Here is a 20,514-nt window from a genome sequence, read left to right as displayed (position 1 = left end):
TTTCAAGGTTTCCGCAAGAATATCACACACAAACCAATCTTATAGTTGAAACTTCTGAGACCTGCTTAGGTAGTATGTTTAATGCATGTGTGCAAAGTTATCTTACAAACAGGCCCCCAATAAATTGAGTAATCTTTTCTTCCTAGTTGATGACAAGAAGACTAGAGTCCCCAGTTTTGCATTTCAGTTTTTCTCTGTATTTCGGATGCAAAGAATTATGTGATGGCATTGTGTTACCTCTCCTGTTTCGGCATAGTAAGAGCTTGTTAATTCACAACTCGTTAATTCAAACTTTCGGATAATTCGAAGTAGCCGCCGTGGTCCGTCCAACAATGTATTAAAAGCAATATGTAATGCATCCTGCTAATTCACACTGAAATCCACACCAACACCGATAATTTGAACTCTGCGTCATCGTGGATGGGGAGAGTGCTAGTGCGCAGGAGCACGTTGACGATGATCGTCGCCACAGAGCTTAGCTCTCTCCATCTGCGACCGCCTGTAGCAGGTCAGTTTACTCCCTCTTTCAAGACCTTCAAGATAAAAACGCGGACGTGGGGCTGCGGGGACGTCTGGAGTTTTTTTTCATTTTATTGTGATAGTAATTATATGGAGACTCCAAGTGCATTTCTGCCGTCGGCGTAGGTGTCGGAGTCACCGTAAGGTTCCGTAAAAAGTCCAAGGGCGATAACACCGTCGCCGTACGCCCTACACTGTATGTGCGAATGAAAGCGTGCGAGTAGCCGATGATCGCGGCTCTATCTCGCCCGCATGAAAGGGACAAATGTGAAGAGCAAGCGCACCGTCTTCACTCGCACGTGAAGCTCCCAACGTTGCGAGGTGCCGGGGGGCTCTCTCTGGCTGCAACTGCACATGTGGCGGCTGCACATGAGTGTATATTGAGAGCGATCTTCGTTGGGGACAGAGTCTATGGTAGGATACAACTTAAAAAAAACAGCAGCTGGCAACCAAGGCACACATACCGCGCGAGGTTCTTACTTCGCCAGCCACTAACAGAAGCAGACAAAATCGTCATCATGCAACCATTTCAAAATGGAGTCGTACTTGATACCTCCGGAAAGTTTGCTGTTCTTGAAGAGTCTTTTCATTAGCGGAAGCGATGAGGTGTGCAATAGACATGGACAAAGTGTATGAAGTCTGAGCATTTCACTCTTCAAAAGTCCACGGTACACTTCATTTCAGTGCTGACCCCATTTTACTCATGAAACTTCCCTGGCAACTGAAGTGAAACTTGGCAATAGATAGATGCAGCAAAGCAAGCATTTTATTTCACTTGAATAAAGAATTGGGCTTTCACCGTTCCACTATAACAGACGAGCAAAAACGTACATAATTGCGAGCTTATAATTTAATTTTGTAGTTACCACCCTATTCAGGTAACAGGGAAAGCTTGAAGTAAGAACCATTTGCAGCCTCGCAGAGGAACAGTGGCTGGCAGTTATGAGGGTGTGGGTGACGGTTCACTCCGACTATAGTTGCATCGGCGGCTCGTAGCCTTGTGCATGCTGTGCGGTCACTTTGCGTTAAAGCGATACACGGCACGAATGTCACTTTGCTCGCTGCTGTTGCCGCATTTCCTCATGCCAGCGTTTTGACAGCGAGTGTCCGTAGTCATTGGGTGTGATGTGTTCACGTTTGCTGTGCACGCTGGCACCATGCTTAGTATTTAATTTAGCAAGCGAATGTTTACAAGGTGATGCGGCTGATAAAAGTACTATCCTTACTTCACACGGCTGTCTGCTAATTTGCTATCGCAACTGATGCTCCGTCTTTCAGGCGAAACTGTGTTTTTTTTTTTCCTTTTTTCGTATTACATCTTGGAGGCTATGCTCTTTATCTACGAGGTATTCTGCCGAGAAACAGCACCAGGTAATGTCAATAACACGGTGGCCATGACGTTTATCGGCGCTTGCAGTACCGAAACGCACAGCCTTTGAGATTTGTGGTTATTACTTAAAGCAAAGCATCACTTGGATGCGTGTTTGGACGCGACCTATATGCATATAGTGGAATTCAGCAGGATGCTGCCGGTACATCTGCGAAAGTACAATGGAGACCAACGTCGCAGCACATTGTGATTCGTTTCGAGAGTGCATTTTAGAGCGGAGCTCTTGTTCCTGCAGCACGGGTCGGCGCGTGGCATGTGCAGTAAGTCATGCTACAGCATTTGTGCTGTGCCAGCCAAAATGCCGTCCCCTCTAGACTGCAACGCGCATGCCGTTGACTGCTCTCGCCGGAGAATGCGCAGAACTATCCCCAAACCATACATCGCTTTGAACAGCTGCCTACGACCGTCGGCGAAGCGATGTGGCACCTTTTTATTTTCTTTTTTGCACCATGCATTGTGGGTCGGCACAGTCAGCGCGACAAACGCGCAGATGGAGCAAGAGGCATCTCGACGTCGGGCATGTCGGGTCAGCCGCGTTGGCCAGTGCTTCGAACTATAGACATTCTCGGATTATATACAAGCCTTAACAGAGCAATTTTTTCTCAGACTTTCATTAGTTGGAATTTTCTATAATTCGAATTCTCGTAGCATCCCCGTGAGATTCCAATTAACAAGCTTTTACTGTATAGGCATCATCTGAAACAGTCAAACCAAAATTCATAATTAATTGTTTTTTATTTCTTGTAATGTCCCCAATGCTGCATTTGGGCTGCTCTGAATGCTCCATGCTTCTGGTTTTCCTGGCTTTCCATGTATGCACAGAACTCAAGCCTTGCAGATGTGGCAAGTCATGAGGTCCTTTGTTAGAGAGATAAAGAAAATGCCGGCAGCGTTGTCAACTGCACTGCAGGTACCTTCTGCACTATCTATAAGAGTGTTCAGATTTTTCTAGAAATGCAAAGATTCATACAGAAGAACTTCTTGACAAATGTCTGGCCATAATTGATGCTAGGCAGCATTTTACCCCCTTACACAGCTCAGAGTACAGGGACCTTACTTCACATAGTCACAGAAAGAAGGACCTACACTGTTGAACAACTAGGAAAAAGGGGGAGGTTGGTTCTTCCACCTCAAAAATAGCAATAACAGCAAGTGGTCGAGGCCTCATATTTCAGATACTGATGGAGCACGTAAACAAAAACTGCATTTCAATTATGTAATGCGCCAGACAAAATATTTAAGTACAAACCTGTCACCGGGCTGCACAGCATCAACAAGATCATTATGAGCATAAATGAGTGCTGTGTGTGGTGTCTGTCCGGCAGGCATATCCTCTGTAAAATAAAGCAAGCTGTAAGTAACAGGCAAAATACCACTGCACATTTTAAAACAAGTAACAGTAATATCTCCAAATCGTGCTAAAGATTACTCGGTCCAGAACTGTGTCAACAATAAATATACAAATAGACATTATTTTGTTGTTTTCTTAAGAGTAGATATTTTTATGTGTTCTCTTGTTATACAAAAGCTTTAATACATTCACATACCTGCTAACCTGTGAACACTCAAATTCATGGAAATCCTCCAGACACAACAGAGGGGAGAAGACAGACCCTCCACCCAGTCATATCTGCAGAGATAGCTGAATGCTCCTTAACAAAACATTTGCCCTAAGCAGATACATAGATTCGTGTTGGATACATATGCACTCTATTATCGATAATTTACGTTCATATGCGTACAGAAGCAGCCGCAAGCTTTGAACAACAGATATTGACAGGATAGTATTTTAGATCGTAGCGACTTTTTCAGTGACATTGCTTGCCGATATGTCTTGCTTCAGGAACTTGTCTTAATAAATTGTTTGAAGCAAGTACCCCTTTGGCACATGGCATTTGTGGCTGCCACAAGAGGACGGTACTGACAGCATCACTACTTTTTTTGTGCAGACATTTTGCACGCTTGTGTCGCCCCATCTTTCAACACCTTGAAAACTTTTTCACAAGCAAAATTTATTTTTTTATAAAACATCATGCTAAATCAGTAAAATCATACGAGAAGTTTACGAAAACAGGTAAGCATTCAGGACAAAAAGAAAAATCTGGGACAAAGATCCTATCGCCTGCACTAGCAAAATATGGCAGGTTCCTAGAAGGCACCAAATGGAAGTTATGCTTATGTGCTACAGAAACAGCTCTTAATGGCTGCTAGTACAGTTATTGACATCTACATGCGCAAACTGTGACCGGAGACAGCACATGTATAGTAAAGGAACAGATAGAATGTCCTGTAACAGTGGCCGCTTTCTACTCCTAAAATGCTTCCTTCAAATGACACAGGTGTGAAATGGCGAAGCTGATTTAAGAGAACCGGTCATTATGAAATACACATTAGACCTTTGCCTCATGCACACTCCACAACGCATGTGTCTCAGTCTGATGCAGACTGAGTTAAGCATACACTGTCTCCACACAATTAGCTTGGATTTCTCTGACTTTGGCTAACTACCTAGCACATAATGGTGGTTGTGCTGTACGACGAGGGAGTTTCTCTCTCTCTCTCTCTTTTGCAGTGGGCCAGGGTAAGTCTCCAGGAGATTTATGGCTGTGCCCGTACAATCGGGAGCACTAGTCAGAATTCGCGAGCCTCCCCGGCAAATTGCAAAAGCTAGCGGGCGCTCTTTTATACTGCCACAGCTAGGCACTTGCGAAACATACATGAGAAATGTGCCTAAGTATTTTTTTTTTTAATTATGGGGTTTTACGTGCCAAAACCACTTTCTGATTATGAGGCACACCGTAGTGGAGGACTCTGGAAATTTTGACCACCTAGGGTTCTTTAACGTGCACCTAAATCTAAGTACACGGGTGTTTTCGCATTTCGCCCCCATCGAAATGCGGCCGCCGTGGCCGGGATTCGATCCCGCGACCTCATGCTCAGCAGCCTAACACCATAGCCACTGAGAAACCACGGCGGGTGTGCCTAAGTATGCACAAACAGCTTGCTTGGGGAGAATTACGCTTAAAGATTGTGCGACCACGTATGTTTTCAGTGACATGACGACTACAGCAGGTTACAATCAGGACATACACTCCAAATAAATACCATGTCTCTCTTTTACTATTCCTATTAAATATGTCTATCTATGCAGTTTCCTATGAAACAGCAGTGAAGTTTAGTAGTCTTTCTTTTTTTTTTTTTGCCGTTGTGTTTGCAGTTTGCTTCAAGATGAAATACGATGGGCTCACCAGTTATCTCTGGGGGCACTGAACTAATTTTTATGCATATTCACCCTCTAACACCACCTTCTGTTATACAATATAAACTGACTTTTTCTTATAAATACCTGCAGCAGATAAGTACAATTGTGCCTCTTAATCACAATGAGCAATTAGATAATTAATAAAATATGAATTTCTTTTTGACTTAAGCTACGTGTTGACCACAATACAAAAAACAGTTATCATTCAGGCATGTATTTATTTACTAGTAAATTTGAAACTAGCAATGCCTTTGAGACGTTTATGCCCCATATGTGCTGAAATGGGCTAGAATTCTCGACAACGAAATGTCGCTTTACTACAATCCCGCATCAATGAAATTTGTCGGAACGTAACCCCGCATATTACCAACTCATGCAAGGCTAGCAGGCCTCCAAACAAGCTCAAATGTGATTGCTTTGCACTGAAATTGTGTAAAATACCACCACATTACACTTGCATGGGCGCCGGCATTTTTATTTACAAAAGCAACCAAGCACCAGAAGTGATGGTGCCGGAAACACGTTATGGCCATCATCTTGTTTGTTTATCACACATTGAAGCGGCAACATATTGCTACCGACATGTGACGACTGTTTTTGCACACCTAGTGCAGTGCATAATGCGCACCTCACTGAGAAAAATGCCGCAAAGATACGGAAATCCACGTCCCACCGACGTGGAATTGTTTATGGCGCTTAATATGGAGGTCACAGCATGTAGTGCCACGGATCGGGCCATGACTGAGCAATCGTCGAGGAATACGCATTCCCTGCTTCAAGAACGCTGGTTATGGCGGCACCCAACAGGCATAGCGTACAGATTCAAAGCTGGACATAGATTTGCACAAAGGGGCCATAATCTCGATCAACAGCCTTTGGGTATACGAGATACGATCACTTTTGTGCTCGGCACCGGACGTGTTGGTGCTTATGGGCGACAGTGTGTGCTGGAGAAATGCTGCTGCATGCGTGGAGCACTGTTGCTCCATGCATGGGTCGGACGCAGAGTTGCACAAAATTTTGCAAAAGTGATCGTATCTCATAGAGCAATTGACCGAGAATATTGCTCTATGGCAGTGCTGCCACTGCCAATCGATGCATGCGGTACACTTTGTACTGTCAGCAATGCGGTTCTATATCCTCGAGCAAGCTTGCCAAAGTCAGTCAACGGAATTTTGACAATAAAGTTTCTTTCCGCGATGCATTACCCATCTGCGCTGTCTCATTTCACAACTGAATTCTCGCAAAAGTGAATTTTTTCGCATTGCCCACTGATTTGATTATTGCAAGGTTCAACTTATTAAATGATCATATTGAAATCTAAATTTATTTGCATTCTGTACTAAAATATTATACAAGTTGGCAAGCAATATTTTACATTGCAACACAGATGAGAATAATGAATAAGGGCTCTATGCACAACATACTGCTTGCCTTCAAAACATGTCACATCGACAAAAATGCAATTATAGAAAGGAAAGCTATAAAAATTGGCACATACCATTTTCTTGTACAATATGCATGAAGATTAGTAACAGAGGGCTAAGTTAAAAAAAATGCCTTCTTTTGCAAGTTTGTGCAAGAAAATTACCTACGTAATATTGCAGAGGGGACTTATAATAATTATTATGCGCTTTTCATGCTTTAACAGTTGGGACAACAATAAACCTGAGAAATACAGCACTAACCTGGTGCTTCCTGTAGTTTAACCATCTGCTTGTCTGAGAACTGAGAACGGTTATGAATCAGAGTGCAGCTGTACTTGGCTGAGCAATGGCGACAGGTCACAGGCTCGGCGATGCGGCCTCGGTCAATTTCCACAGCCTCAACAAATGCACAAGCTGTGCAACGAAAAAAAGCTTCACGCATTTCAGGGATCAGATTGGAAGTGCGGATGATCATGCCACTGATAGTAACCAGTTGGTCAATATCTGAAAGACAAGGTCAAATCTAATTATCTGAAACTGATAACAACAACAACAATCAGAATAATAATAAGAATACAGTCAACATCCACTAATTTGACTCCAATTAATTTGATATTTCGGTTAATTCAATCCAGAACGAAAGCTCCACCAACACCTATGCATTTCTATGAGCTCAAACTTCCATTATTTCGACCGTGAAATTGGCCTTTGCCAGATAATCTGAACTTGAACAGCCAGCACACATGTGCCTGACCCCTATTGTGACCCCCAATAGCAACCCACTTTAGTGCCAGCGGCTGTCTCAGTGGAGTTTAGGGGACAGTGAACACAGCGAACTTATGTAAAAAGAAATCTCCCGTCAAAAACGCCTATTTTTGGCCTGCCCTAGGATTTTCCAACAATAACCATAGCTCACAATGTCTGATTATGGTATTTAACCACTAATAATGCATGCCCTTGTTTTTTTTTTTCCCCAGGAAAACTAGGCCGGAAATTGCCTGCGCAGAGCAACTTCACAAGAAAACAAAACTGCCCTTCACATGCTTTACCCTATAACCCTAGTGTATTGTAGCAAAGTTGATAAAAAATAGCTGTGCAACGAAGCTGACTTTAGGAAACCAGCCATTATTATGCAACACATATCGCCCATCATTCTTGCTAAACGATTGGGTGCGAATTCAATCAGTACTTTGTTTAGGAGCCTTAATGTGATTTCTACATTTTCTACTTTGGGCACAAAGAAAGTGGGAGCGCATTTGATTCAAGGGCAAATACTGCCAAATGAATCAGTAGCAAGTTTTGGTTTTTTTCTGCATGTTGATTAATTCAACCTTCTGGATAATTCCTTGAGCCTCATGAGGGTCGAATTAACAGAAATCGACTGTAACAACCACGACAACAACAACAACAACAACAACAACAATAATAATAATAATAATAATAATAATAATACAGTGAACTCATCAAACACATAGTTGCACTGCATGACAATAGAGTTGTAATATGTATCTCACAAAATTACAATGGTAATGATGCACAGCACATAACAAGCAGAATAATTCAAGACAAATTTTGAAGATTAATGAAAAGCATACTTATCAGAAGTTATCTAATGCCACAGCGGTTTCTGCTATAATACTTAAAAAGGTAAGAGCTTAAGAAGTACAGATGAACTTCGTTATAATGAAGTCGCATCCAACATAAATATACCTTTGTTAAAACCAATATTCTTTATAAGTATATATTCATTACATGCTAATTTGCAAGATAATTTGTGATTTGCTTTGTTACTTCTAATAATTTGTTATATTTGTGTTTGGTTATACTAAGGTTCGACTATCTTCTTCCTCTCTTTATAGGTTTGTGTCTGCTTAAAAAACTGGTTAAAGCATTCAGATTATTGAACTGAATTCTGTGGTTTTATGTTCCAAAACCATGATTTGATTATGAGGCACGCCGTAGTGATGGACCCCGGATTAATTTTGACCACCAGGGGATCTTGAACGTGCCCCCAATGCACTGGACATGCATTTTTACATTTCGCCCCCATCGAAATGTAGAGGCAGCAGTCCTGAATTTGAGCCTAAATATTGCAGAAAAAAATATGCATATGGGCCATACCTCCTTTCACCCATGCATGCACCTTAACGGGTATGCAGTACCTATGCGGTACACGGATACATATTGGTTTACTCTTTGGTTCTTAAGATAGTTGATTATCTCCGGAAGCTTGTTGACTTCACCAGTGGCATCATGAAATTTGTTCACCAGCACTCCATCGCATTTTCTGACCACCAATGTCTTTCATAGATAGCTGTAAACTGCTGTGTGCACACATAGTGCACATGAAACTTTCAGTGTTTAGCGCATGTACATTGTCGCTCCCATGCTACTGTAAAGTATGTGGGTGTTTGGCTGCAACATTCCATTCACATTTCACATAAAGACTTACCGCACAACCTCATGGCAGCGTCACCATTGAGCCTGCATATGAGGAAGACTTCACCTTTTAACAGCACTATGTCCGCTTGGAACATGGAGACCTACTGCACAGTGAATCAGTCTTCTCCTCAGTTGCTTCTGCAGTCGTTAACTAAGCAGTGGTAAAATTCATATCCAGGCAAACCGCAGCATGTCGTGTAGCGCTGTGTGTATGCATTTGGGCAACGTATGCATGCTGCATAGGATGTAGTCCACAGGCTTTGCAGTTTGTGCGCATTGTACGCAGTATGTGCTCATTGTTTGTGCAGTTACCTTTCGGTGCTCTTGCGCCAGCTGAAACATCTGGGCGCTACTGACTGCAATGCTCCATTCATGCTTTGCGTGCGTGAAGCTCTTGTAGTTTACTCAAAGGGCAACCTTACATGTCGTGCATTAAAGTTTAAGTCTGAGTCCAAGGTTGCCTTCATGTTACCAGCTCAATTGTGGTGAACCACATCCTAGCTCCATGGCCACATGTTAGCGACGATGAATGACCTCACAAAAAAGAGCTAAAATAAAACCTTCCCAAAGCTGTCGCACTTGAAAGCAGGCATGTCAGTTGATTAAAGCAGTTAAAATTTATTTACCTTTACTCAGTGCATGGACCGCACCTAAGAAATTCTAGAACAATTTTTATGAAAAAAGAAAAGTGGCCCTTGCATGAGAATATACGATAATTAGAGAGGGGGAGATGCTCCATTACACTGCATGTGCCTTGTGCTGATTATTTTGCACCTTGTGGCTCTGTTAGAAGCGTGGCAAAGACATAGCACTGTAGGAGTCCTCGTGTCTCATCAATCCGCCAGCAGGTTTGTATAGAGGGGGGAATCCTTTTCTTGGGCAGTGCACGGGAATCATAAGCGCTATCAGCGCCACCGGTTGTGACACGTGACATCCCTATGCCCAAGCCTCTTTGGTCACCAGCAAGCGGCGAGTGCAGAAGGCTTCGCCGCTACTTGTTTTCCCTCCCATGGTTAGTCAACCACACTTTTGCCGTGGCAGTTGCCACGGACACCTGTACTCCAGCTGGTAAGTATGAAGCACCTCTTCACCCAGCGTACCTTCAATGGGACTCTCAGTGATGTAAACTATAGCTAGCTGGCCTGCTTGAAATATTGGTTGCAATCGTAATAAACGTTTTCCAAGTTCATGCATGGTTGTCGTCCATTGTTTCCTTCAGCTTGTGTGGAACCACAGTTGATGGACAGGCATGCCCTAAGCGTGGTGCCCGGTGTACCAAGGCGTAGTGCTGTTTGCATCCCCACTTATCCCCTACAGCAATTACAAAGGTTAACTAAAATTCACTAAAAAATTAGCATAAAAGCTACTTGTGTCACACAAAACCTACAAATGTCAACTGTCACATGCAAGGCACACATGCTTACTGAATCTGAAGAGGCAAACTCCACATACGAATGGCAAACTGACCTTCTGGGTTGAGTGCTCTCATGCTCTGGGTCTTCTCAGAGTTGAATGGCCGAACTTGAATCTGATGTGGCAATTGGGCATCAGGGTACTTTTCAAAAAACACTTCATTGGCAGCCATATCAAATGTGGGAATCACTTCCTGGGGATAGCACTTGAGCTGTCTGTACAAATCAGCATCGAAGTTGGCCACATGCTGACAGTTTACATTTAGAAATGGCTCCTCCAGCATGTATAACTGTTGCAAAGGAGAAAAGAAAAGAAAAAAGAAATACAGAACTCATGATGACTGTCGATGGTAATGTGATTAGCATTCGAGCAGTGTAATGATACACCATCTTCTTAAGTCATGTTTATTTAACATGTGTAGTGGTTGTTCTGAGACTAGTTTGTTTGGCTGTATGCTACATACACCGATAGTTTCCCACTTTGCTGTGGCTCTCGCTTGCCAAGGATGCCTATGAATATGGCGGAATCACAACGACTGTATGACACCAACGCAATGACGACAGTGGAATGACATCAATACAGTGAAACCTCGTTAAACCGTAGTTGGCTGGAGCTCGGAAAAAGTATGTACTAAACGGTAGTACTGTTTAACCGAAATAGCATCAGATTGCGCACTTACCTGTCGAAAAAGGAACATGGAACTCGGAGAGAGTGCGATGAAAAGAGGAAAAGACATGCAGTATTTATTCACTTCACGCGACAAAAGTGTTATTTTCTTTGATGCCGCGGCGGCCTAGCACTATGACAGTGGCCTCAAATTTACTAAAGCTGCGTGCCAGCTTTTCAGCCAGCCCCCTTTTCTCGGCAAACACTCGCATGGCAGATTCCTCATTGGCATTATGTATTCTCCGTGCACGCGCGCGGTATTGCTGCAGAAGTCCCGGAGCGCCTTTTTCATTGCTGGGTGCTGTTCTTATCGTGATGATTGCATTCATGAGGCTGGGCTGACGTAACGTGCAGCTTCTGCCACTGTCGGGCCTGAATAGCCCGTGCTCTCGCTTTCCGTGTGGTCCTCATCACTGTCGCTAGTCAACACTTCGGCAACAGCAGAGGCAACGATGGCAAAAAGTCAAAGCTCGTAGCCGACATCTCTTCGCAGTCGCAGCAGTGCTGCCGAGCAACTTCTTCGCATTCCAAATGCCACACACCGTAGTCAACAACAGATCCCTGTCGCGTGCCAGCACCGACTTCTTCGTGTCGCGTTCTATAGTACGGACAATGTACAATTTTTCTTCTATGCTGAGCACCTGGCGTCTTTTTTATCCGAGCTTCCGCATGACGCGTGTCCTCACTTGCACGATGCCACAACGATGTTGATGTGGCTTCACGCGCAAATGCACAGGGTGCTTGGAGGCCGTTGTTCCGATCTCTGAGGCTTGTTCTGCCGCCCGATGGAGACGACGCACTGCAGTGTTTGCGTGATGAAAAGTGGAAACTCTATGTTTTAGCCGATGCATACACAATAAGCTGGTGTCGTTTAGGCGGATATAAAACACATTATGTTCGATGGCCGCTGAGTCAGGGATTTGACTTTACTGCTTTTAAAACGAAACTACTGTTTAAGTGGGTACAGTTTAACGAGGTTTTACTGTAGAACGACAAAGGCGACATGGCGAGGATGGCATGAGGACTTCGAGATGTCGATTTATAAATGACAACGATGGTATAATGCCAAGAGCGTGACGATGATATGAGAGAAGTGAGGTGATGACGAGTATATGACAACGATAGTTCGATAACGGTATGACAATAACCGGATGACGAAGCTAGAATGATGATTGCAGAACCGCGACATGACAACAATGGTATGACAATGGATGCATGATAGCGACTCTCTGATGAGAACATAATGACGACGGCATGGCAACGGCAGCATAAGCACAACTGAGTGATGAGAGCAAGATTACGATAGAATGATGAACAAGTAATGACGGTGATGGATTGATGAAAATGGTATGACATTACTGAAGTGATGACGATAGTAAAACAACCGCATGACGACAATAGACAGTTTTAGTATAGCGTACGCTATACCATTGCATGCGCTAAAAAATAGCGGGTCATCGCTGCGCATGCGCTGAATGCTAAACGAAATAGCGGGTATAGCGGGCGTACGCAACGCAAACGAGTTAGCGTTAGCGTTTTTGCGTGGTTTGCGGAGTTTACGGGAAACATGGCGGCGGCCCCGGCTGCCCGCTTCAAGTTGAATTTGGCGTTGCTTTTGTAAAATGCACTTCGTTCGTAGCAAATGACTGCGTCAACGGCTTTCGCTTACTCTCAGGCCGCTTCGATGACAGAGTATTATGGATAACCTCGTGGTGTTTTCGAGATCGCTTCTCGTTTCGAACAAGTCGAAGCCTAATGAAAGAAACATTCGAGATGTCAGCGCCACCTATCACTACAGGCGCGAAATAGCCGAAACCACGGCATATGGCCTCTGAGATCCGAAGATATCGCCGGTCAACTAAAATTTTAGAAAACATGCGCTGCTTAGCGTACGCTATAGTTGCGTACGCTAAACTAAAACTGTATAATGGTATAACAACTGTTTGATGGCAATGGCCGACAACGACGAGAGTCAGAAGTCAAAGTTAGGATGATGATGGTATCACAATAAATGTATGACTGTAGCATGACGATGGCATGACAACGGCATGAGGACAATATGATATCGGCGAGCGTATAATGACAATGGCACGACAACTGTATCACGAAGCCTGCATGACGATGATGGTATGACAACGATAGCGTGACTACAATGGTCTGACAATGGATGCATGATAGCGACTCTCTGATGATGACGGCATGAGAACGTTGGCTAATCAAGATTTAATGATGACAGTATGATTACAAAAGAATGACAATGAAAGATGGATGTTGATGGAACGGCAAAGGCAGTATGACAACAATCAGATGATGTTACTGGTGTTCAAACGACAGTGTCACAATGATGGCATGACAATGGTATGCCGAAGACTAACGACAAAGATGTGACGACGACGGCATGACAAAAGTTGGATGAAGAAGTTCAGATTATGACAATGAATGCACGACTGTACAATGACAGTGTCATGACAATGACGGCATGATGAGATCACAAGATCGAGCATACACCTAGTCTCCCAAGCTATTACACAACTTAAGCCATTGGGTTGAACTATGTGTAACGATGACATCATAACGAGTCAAACCACGAAGCTGGAATGATAACGAATGAATGACCATGATGGCATCACGACGGTGGTGTGACAACGAATGCGAGACGACAGCACGACGCAAATCGGATGACAAAGATGCAATGATAACGATGGCATCACAATAATGAGCACATACCCAGTGGCTCAAGCTATTATAGTATAACTTGGGCTACTGGCTCAGGTTAGAAGGCGTGACAATAACGGCATAACGAGAGTCGGATCACTTAACTGGAATTACGATGAAACGACCCCAACGACATCAAGACCACGAGCACAGCCACTAATGGGCAAGCTATTAGATAACTTGGGCAACCAGAGTGGAGTACAAGGCATGAGGATGACAGAATGATGAGAGTTTGATCATAAAGCTGGAATGACCACAGCTGAACGACCACGACGGCATCAAAAACAGTGGTGTGGCAATGAATGCATGACTGTAGGGCATTAATGGCATGACGAGAGTAGGGTGACAACGATGCAACAACCACGATGGCATCACGACCATAAGCACACATCTAGTGGCACAAGCCATTGTACAATTTGGGCCATTGCGTCAGGTTAGAGGGTGTGCCAATGATGGAATGACCACGATGGCATCATGACCACGACACATACAGTATTTACTCTGATGCGCACTTCTTTCCACAAAAACGGGTCCGAAAATTTTGTGCCCATTAGAATCAAGTACGAGCCTAAATCTGCATTACCATATTGCCATCAGCATTTCAAAATAGCCACCTCGTACGTGCTTTGAGCCTAGCTGCCGTAGCTTCCTCCATATGCTGTAGTATGTGTGCTTAAGTTAGTCCACCCTATAGAGTGAGAAACTCTACGAGTCCACCGTCTGCCTTCCCCATTTTCTGCGTCTGCTCTATCAGCATGGAAGCGCCGACTGCAAAGACACCAGCTTTATCATGTTGCCGCATTTAAAACGAAAGTGATCACGCGTGCTGAGAGGGACGAAATTCGGGCAGCATCACGGATGTTCAGAGTTCCTGAGACTTGCATGCGGGACTGGTGCAAACAGAAGGAGAGGCGTTCTACTCCGGTGGCTACTGCGTATGGTACGGCCACTCGGGCCCTATCTTGAAAGCAATCTGCAATGCGGGCTGAGTCTACGCGTCTAGGCTGTGTGTCTTCATCACTTAGTTCGTGTTGAAGCGAGAGGCAGAATGAAGTTCAATTTACTCACTTCTGCTAGAGCACTTCCTCACTCCAGCCTTTTGATAGAGAGTTTCCACGGCCGTTGAGTGAGACATGTTCATGTTTGCTTGTGCGCGGGTGACACCATGCTTGTTAATTTAGTTAGTAAGCCAATGTTTACAAGTTTATATGGCTGATAAAACTACTATCCTTACTTCGGATAGCTGTCTACTAATTTGCTACAGTCGAACCCGACTATATCGAACCCATTTACATCGAATTATTCTATATATCGAACAATTTCTGGACAAGGTATAGTTACAATGAGTATATATAGCAAAAATTCCGATTACATCGAACAAAAATAGCAGCGACTCTTGATATATCGAACGTCAAGCGGTGGAAAAATGCCCCCAGAAGTTAGCTTTCCCTCGCGGTGACGAGGAAACCCGGTGGCGCGGCTCCATCCAACCGCTCTCCCTACCGTGACCGTGCTGCGTTGAGCCGTTGACACCTCCCTGCAAAAAATGATCCTGGCCCAACCGCAGCGCTTGCTCAGACAGCCAATCAGAGGCTCTTGTGCCCTCGTCGTGCAAGATAGCGGAAGTGCGAGTTGTCTCGCTGCTTTTCTGGTTCATTGTGTGTGCGTCTTGTGGGCCTCCTTCCGCATTGTTGCCGTGATGAAGCGGCAGAATTCGCCTTTCATCGTGAAGCTCGAAATCATAAATTGGGTCGAATGCGGTCACAAGTTGAATGTCCCGGCAGTGTGCAAGATTACAAGGAGCACTCTCAGCACGATCTTGAAGAATAAGGGGGAGATTAGGGCTAAAGCAGCCAAACTCGCGACCTGGTGCCCGTGGCGCCCGACGCATACGCACGGCCGTGTACAAGTGGTTCACCCGAAATTGCTTCAGCCGTGCCAGCTTCCGCGTGCTCGGTGATGACTGTAAATTCTGATGAATGCAACGAAGCCGTTGCCGGTGTTGCCGAACTTTGGAGAGAGCTGTCAGAGTTTCCAGAAGCTGTTGGCGAAACAACGGTGGACAAGTTCGTGAGTGCAAATGATGGCGTCGCGACCACGGCAGAGCCTGAAAATGAAGACTACATTGCCGACATTGTACTGAGCACAAGTGAAATTGGGCACAATGAGGAAAGCAATGACGGTCCTTTGCCCACGTCCTCCGTAGTGATTGGTGCATTTGTACTAGTCCGGTGCTTCTGCACGAATGCAGAAGGTGGCGGCCTCAGCTGCTCCGACTCCTTAAATAATGTGGAGAAGTGCATGCGTCACAGGCAGCAAAATTTCCCAAGCAGAAGAAAATGCAGGACTATTTCATGCGAAATTAAGCTAATTCCAACAATAAAGTGATTTTATAAACGGTATGTGCTTTAATGACATCCAGTTATTTAGCAGACTTATATAGAATTATGCTCTATATCGAACCGATAGGCTTTATTTCCGAGTCCGATATAGCCGGGTTCGACTGTATCATAATTGGTGCTTCGCCTCAGCGACTTTTTATTCATCGCAACTTTAGTGCATTGAGAGCACGGAGCAAGAAACATTTGGGAGAGGGAACTCCGCTGTTTGCGGCGACCAGAAAAGGTCACAAGCCCGCAGAGCCGTTATCGTGCTGGCGGCACCTGGCGGCCTGGAAAGAAATTACCGCCGTTGAGAGCGCGCCAGTGCCCGGGCGCTGCATTTTTTTTTTCGCCGCAGCTTCTACGACGCGCCGCGTGGCACCGCCACTGTATATGGCCCCGTCGGCGCATACAACAATTGTGACTTTATCTGGTCGCCCGCGCTCGCTCGCGCTGACGGGAGTTTCACCTCCTAATGTCTTACTCCGTGATTGAGAGTAAACCTTTGTTCTTCCAAATGAGAAGAAAAGTTGTATATCTGTATGAAAACATGAGGTGCAGGGTGCATGTTACAATCGATGGCACATTAGAATAGAGTAAATATAGCAAGCAAATGGGTGGTTTCGTGGACATAAATTTCTCAGTCATAATGACAATCGAGTGTACTGCGCAAAACAAGGAACAAAATAAAAAGTACAAGAATGTAATGAGGTAACGAGGTCACAGCGTTGTGTCCTCATTACATTATAAGTTTTCTTGTCCCTTGTTTTGTTGAGTGTGCTGACCACCATTATGAATGAACTGTTCCAACTCGCCCAAATCAACACTCTTAAAATAAATAGCTATGCTAACATCAATAATGAGGTGAAAAACTGCAGGACTGACACCAAAGAAGCAGTAACTGAAGTCCTTAAAGTACTCTTGCAGGCTGATAATTACGGTCAGGACAATGCCCAGGAGCCACAAGAACCAGTGGCGTTAATACATGATGCAACTGATAATGCCCTGGTGCATTTCTTTTTTAAAATCAGTGCACCAAAGAATGTTTGAGCAGCTAGCTGAAAACTTGGTTTTTGTGACATGCCTTGTATTTGCAATGCACTGACAACCAACAATTACACCATAGCTTTAAATAAGAGTGCATCATGCACTCTTATCTAAATGATACTTTGTATCATATAAAGTGAGGTTTAATTGCAAAAGGGATAACCAGTCCAGCAGCAGCCTCACAGCAGCAAGCAGCGTGAGCTCACTTGCAATCACAGCACGGGTTGTTGTCATCGTCTTCAAGCTACCACCAAAAATACGAGGTGTGTCTGATTCATTACATTGGCCCTGGGCGTGAAACGGGGCCATCCTGGCGACTCGGGAAGCAGACAACATGAGAGTGTCGTAATAGGGCTTCAGGCAGTAAACATGCTATGTCTTGACCCTGACAGAGAACATTCGGCAACAGTGTAACAGGCTCAACGGTATAGTTCACAGGTGAGGTGGCGTCGATGATATGGTGCAGACTGTGGTACTGTGCAAGTAGTTTAAAAGAAAGGCCAAGGGGGTGAGGCGGTATCCAAAGTCGATCAAGGGAACCAGAAGAGAAGGTGGATGCGACCTGATTATTGTCATGTCGGGTCTTGTGACAACCCTGATCCTCGCTAGTCAGTGACCGAGTTAGCTGGCAGCAATCTTTAGTGCATCGGGCGACTTCTGAAATTGTAGTACACTCAGAGGCGTCAAGTCGGTAGGGCAGGACAGTATCCAGTGGACAAAAAGGCTCATGTCTATACAAGAGAAAAAAAGGCGAAAGACCAGTGGTCGCTTGCGTCACGGTGTTATACATGAACGTAACAAACGGGAGTACGGTGCCCTAATTGTTGTGGTCGGACGAGACGTACATCCTCAACATGTGGCCAAGTGTTTGGTTGAACCGCTCTGTGAGACCATTTGTTTGAGGGCGGTATGCGCTCAATTTCTCGTGAATGATGTTGCACTCGTGAAGGAGGGATTGTATTGCTTCTGAAAAGACACAACTCCTATCACTGACTGGTTCTCGAGGAGCACCATGGCGAAAGATGAAGTTATAAAGATGCAACGTTGCGTGCGGTCTCAGCGTAGCATTTCAGGTGATCGACACCTACAATAATCCAGCGGTTTCCACACCCGCTGTATAGAAGCGAGCCATAGAGGTCGCTGCTGATGCGGTCGAACTAAGGTCCCTCTATAATTTTCAAGGCAGGCACATCTGCCGCGCGCGCCACCTAGGAAGTTCCTGTAGCAGACGGCGCCCACGCTAAACTGTGGCGCCGCGGCATTTGTGAGGTGAAAAAATATCTGCAAACGTGCAGAAATAAAATCTACTGGTGCCTGACTGTGGTGAAAAACGAAAGGGCCCGAACTGCTACATCTAGTCCTTTAATTTCAAATGAGCGCTGAAAGAAAAACGCTCAAGAGAGCGGAATGAGGGCTTGATCGCCTCGATTCCACATGTTTACATTTCATTCGTTTGCACTCAATCACCGCGCGAGCCTTGGCGATTGCTTGCGCTTAATCCCGTTTGCTCTGTTAGTTATTTTGCTTGTAAGTGTGCTGCGTACACATAGCGGTTACTTTGAACGAAGAATTCGTGTAAAAAAGAAGGCCGACACTCGCTTGGACCGAAAAACTTTCGACATAACGTCGCTGAAACGTGCGACCCTCACAGTAGCTAAACATCTTGTGTATGTGCGTGTGTGTGGAAACGAGTGCGCCAACAGTCTTCTTGACACTGAGTGTGTCTGTCGTGTAGCGATTACACGACGACTGTTGTGTCTTGCGGTTCAATGCTACGAGGCAGTGCAACTGTCATGACATTCTGAAGCGGTGGTATCGTGTCAGCGAGTCTCCTAGATCGTGTTCGGGCTGCCAGAGTGACCTAATCTCGCTGCACACCAACATTGAGCGTAGTGTGTGAATGCGATTGACTGCATGTTCTCGTGAACCGTGCGCCGTCGCCACGTAAACTTGAATCATGACACGCATGCCTTTTCGCCTCCGTGCACCGCTAAAGCCCCGTAAGAATTAGAGGGCCCTTATACGAAACACACGCGGATTGGCCTAGCTATTACTGCACTGTGTTTTGCTGGCAATCCGTGTATCGGTTCTGGTGTTTTTCTTATGTTAATTTGCAGTTGTGTGTTTTTCATCAGTAAAATGGGTTCGCCGATTATTGAAACATCTTCGAGTGTAAGGGAAACTCGGAAGGAACGAGCTCGCAGCTGTATGTAATCTACTTTGATATATTGTATTACACTTTATTATTTGATGGCCGATAGCAGTGGCTATGCAGAATTTGTTTTCAAAAGCAGAGTAATGCAGGCACTTAGGAATATATTTATTCCCATATGAAATGCACCAAATACGATTAGGATATGCAGAGTTGGATGACTTTTTGGACATATTGTGAAACGCAGTTAATAACGCGCGCACAAACACAGGAAAGTATAAAAGTAGAATTCGCTGCTGAAATTTGCTGAAATTGCACACGTAACGCAATGCGGATATTTGTCAGCGAGTTAATGCGCTTCTGCCACACTATTTACTTGCATGCTAGGTCATGCTGCACTTGCTAAGTCCAACGGGCTCATAATGCACTAAAATCAATAATCTCCACAAACTTCGGCCGTCAACATTCATGCGCGCAAATGAAATACTATCGCAGCTCTGCACACACACGTGTATAGTTTCTCTCGCACCTTCGTATCGCTCTACGTTACTTTCCTAGCATAGTCGTGCAGTTACCGACGGTTCAGTATTTCCGCCCAATTCTATGCGACCACATTTATCTTCTGGTTAGGTTTTGTTTGCCGCGGGGGATGCAAAATAACTTCTTGCCATCCTCCGTGTGATTCGGCACCCACCCGCACAGCAACAAGGCATTTCGCTCCTTCGCATCCTAGGTCATACTGAGCTATTCAGTGGGCTCATAACGAATTAAAATAAATATTCACCACAAACTTCGGCCATCAACATTCATGCATGCGAGCGAAATACTATCACAGCTCGACACACGCACGTGTACACTTTCTATCGCACCTTCGTATCGCTCTACGTTACTTGCCTCGCATAGTCGTGCAGTTAGCGACGGTTCAAAGTCCTTCCATTAAATTCTGTGCAACCATACTTTTCTTCTGGTTAGGTTCTGGTTGCCGCGCGGAATGGAAAATAACTTCTTGCCATCCTTCATCCAGTTTCGGCACCCAACCGCACAGCAACAAGGCATTTCGGCCCTCCCGGAATGAAATTATCGCAGCAATGTGCATAGCA

General features: G+C 44.8%; 1 protein-coding gene across 2 annotated transcripts in view; it reads right to left on the bottom strand.

Moving 5' to 3' along the window:
- Positions 1 to 20,514, bottom strand: part of dpa (disc proliferation abnormal) — a 135,994-nt gene that overhangs the window by 69,067 nt on the left and 46,413 nt on the right. For both annotated transcript variants that reach the window (XM_075671580.1, XM_075671572.1), the window contains exons 10-12: positions 10,508 to 10,742; positions 6,860 to 7,102; positions 3,159 to 3,243 (exon numbers count right to left, since the gene is read on the bottom strand). In XM_075671580.1, coding sequence (XP_075527695.1) covers positions 3,159 to 3,243; positions 6,860 to 7,102; positions 10,508 to 10,742 — 563 coding nt within the window. The remainder of the gene's footprint in view (positions 1 to 3,158; positions 3,244 to 6,859; positions 7,103 to 10,507; positions 10,743 to 20,514) is intronic.

Source organism: Dermacentor variabilis, chromosome 1, assembly GCF_050947875.1.
Source record: "Dermacentor variabilis isolate Ectoservices chromosome 1, ASM5094787v1, whole genome shotgun sequence".
Classification (NCBI taxonomy): Eukaryota; Metazoa; Arthropoda; class Arachnida; order Ixodida; family Ixodidae; genus Dermacentor; species Dermacentor variabilis.
This window is presented reverse-complemented; position numbering and strand designations above follow the sequence as displayed.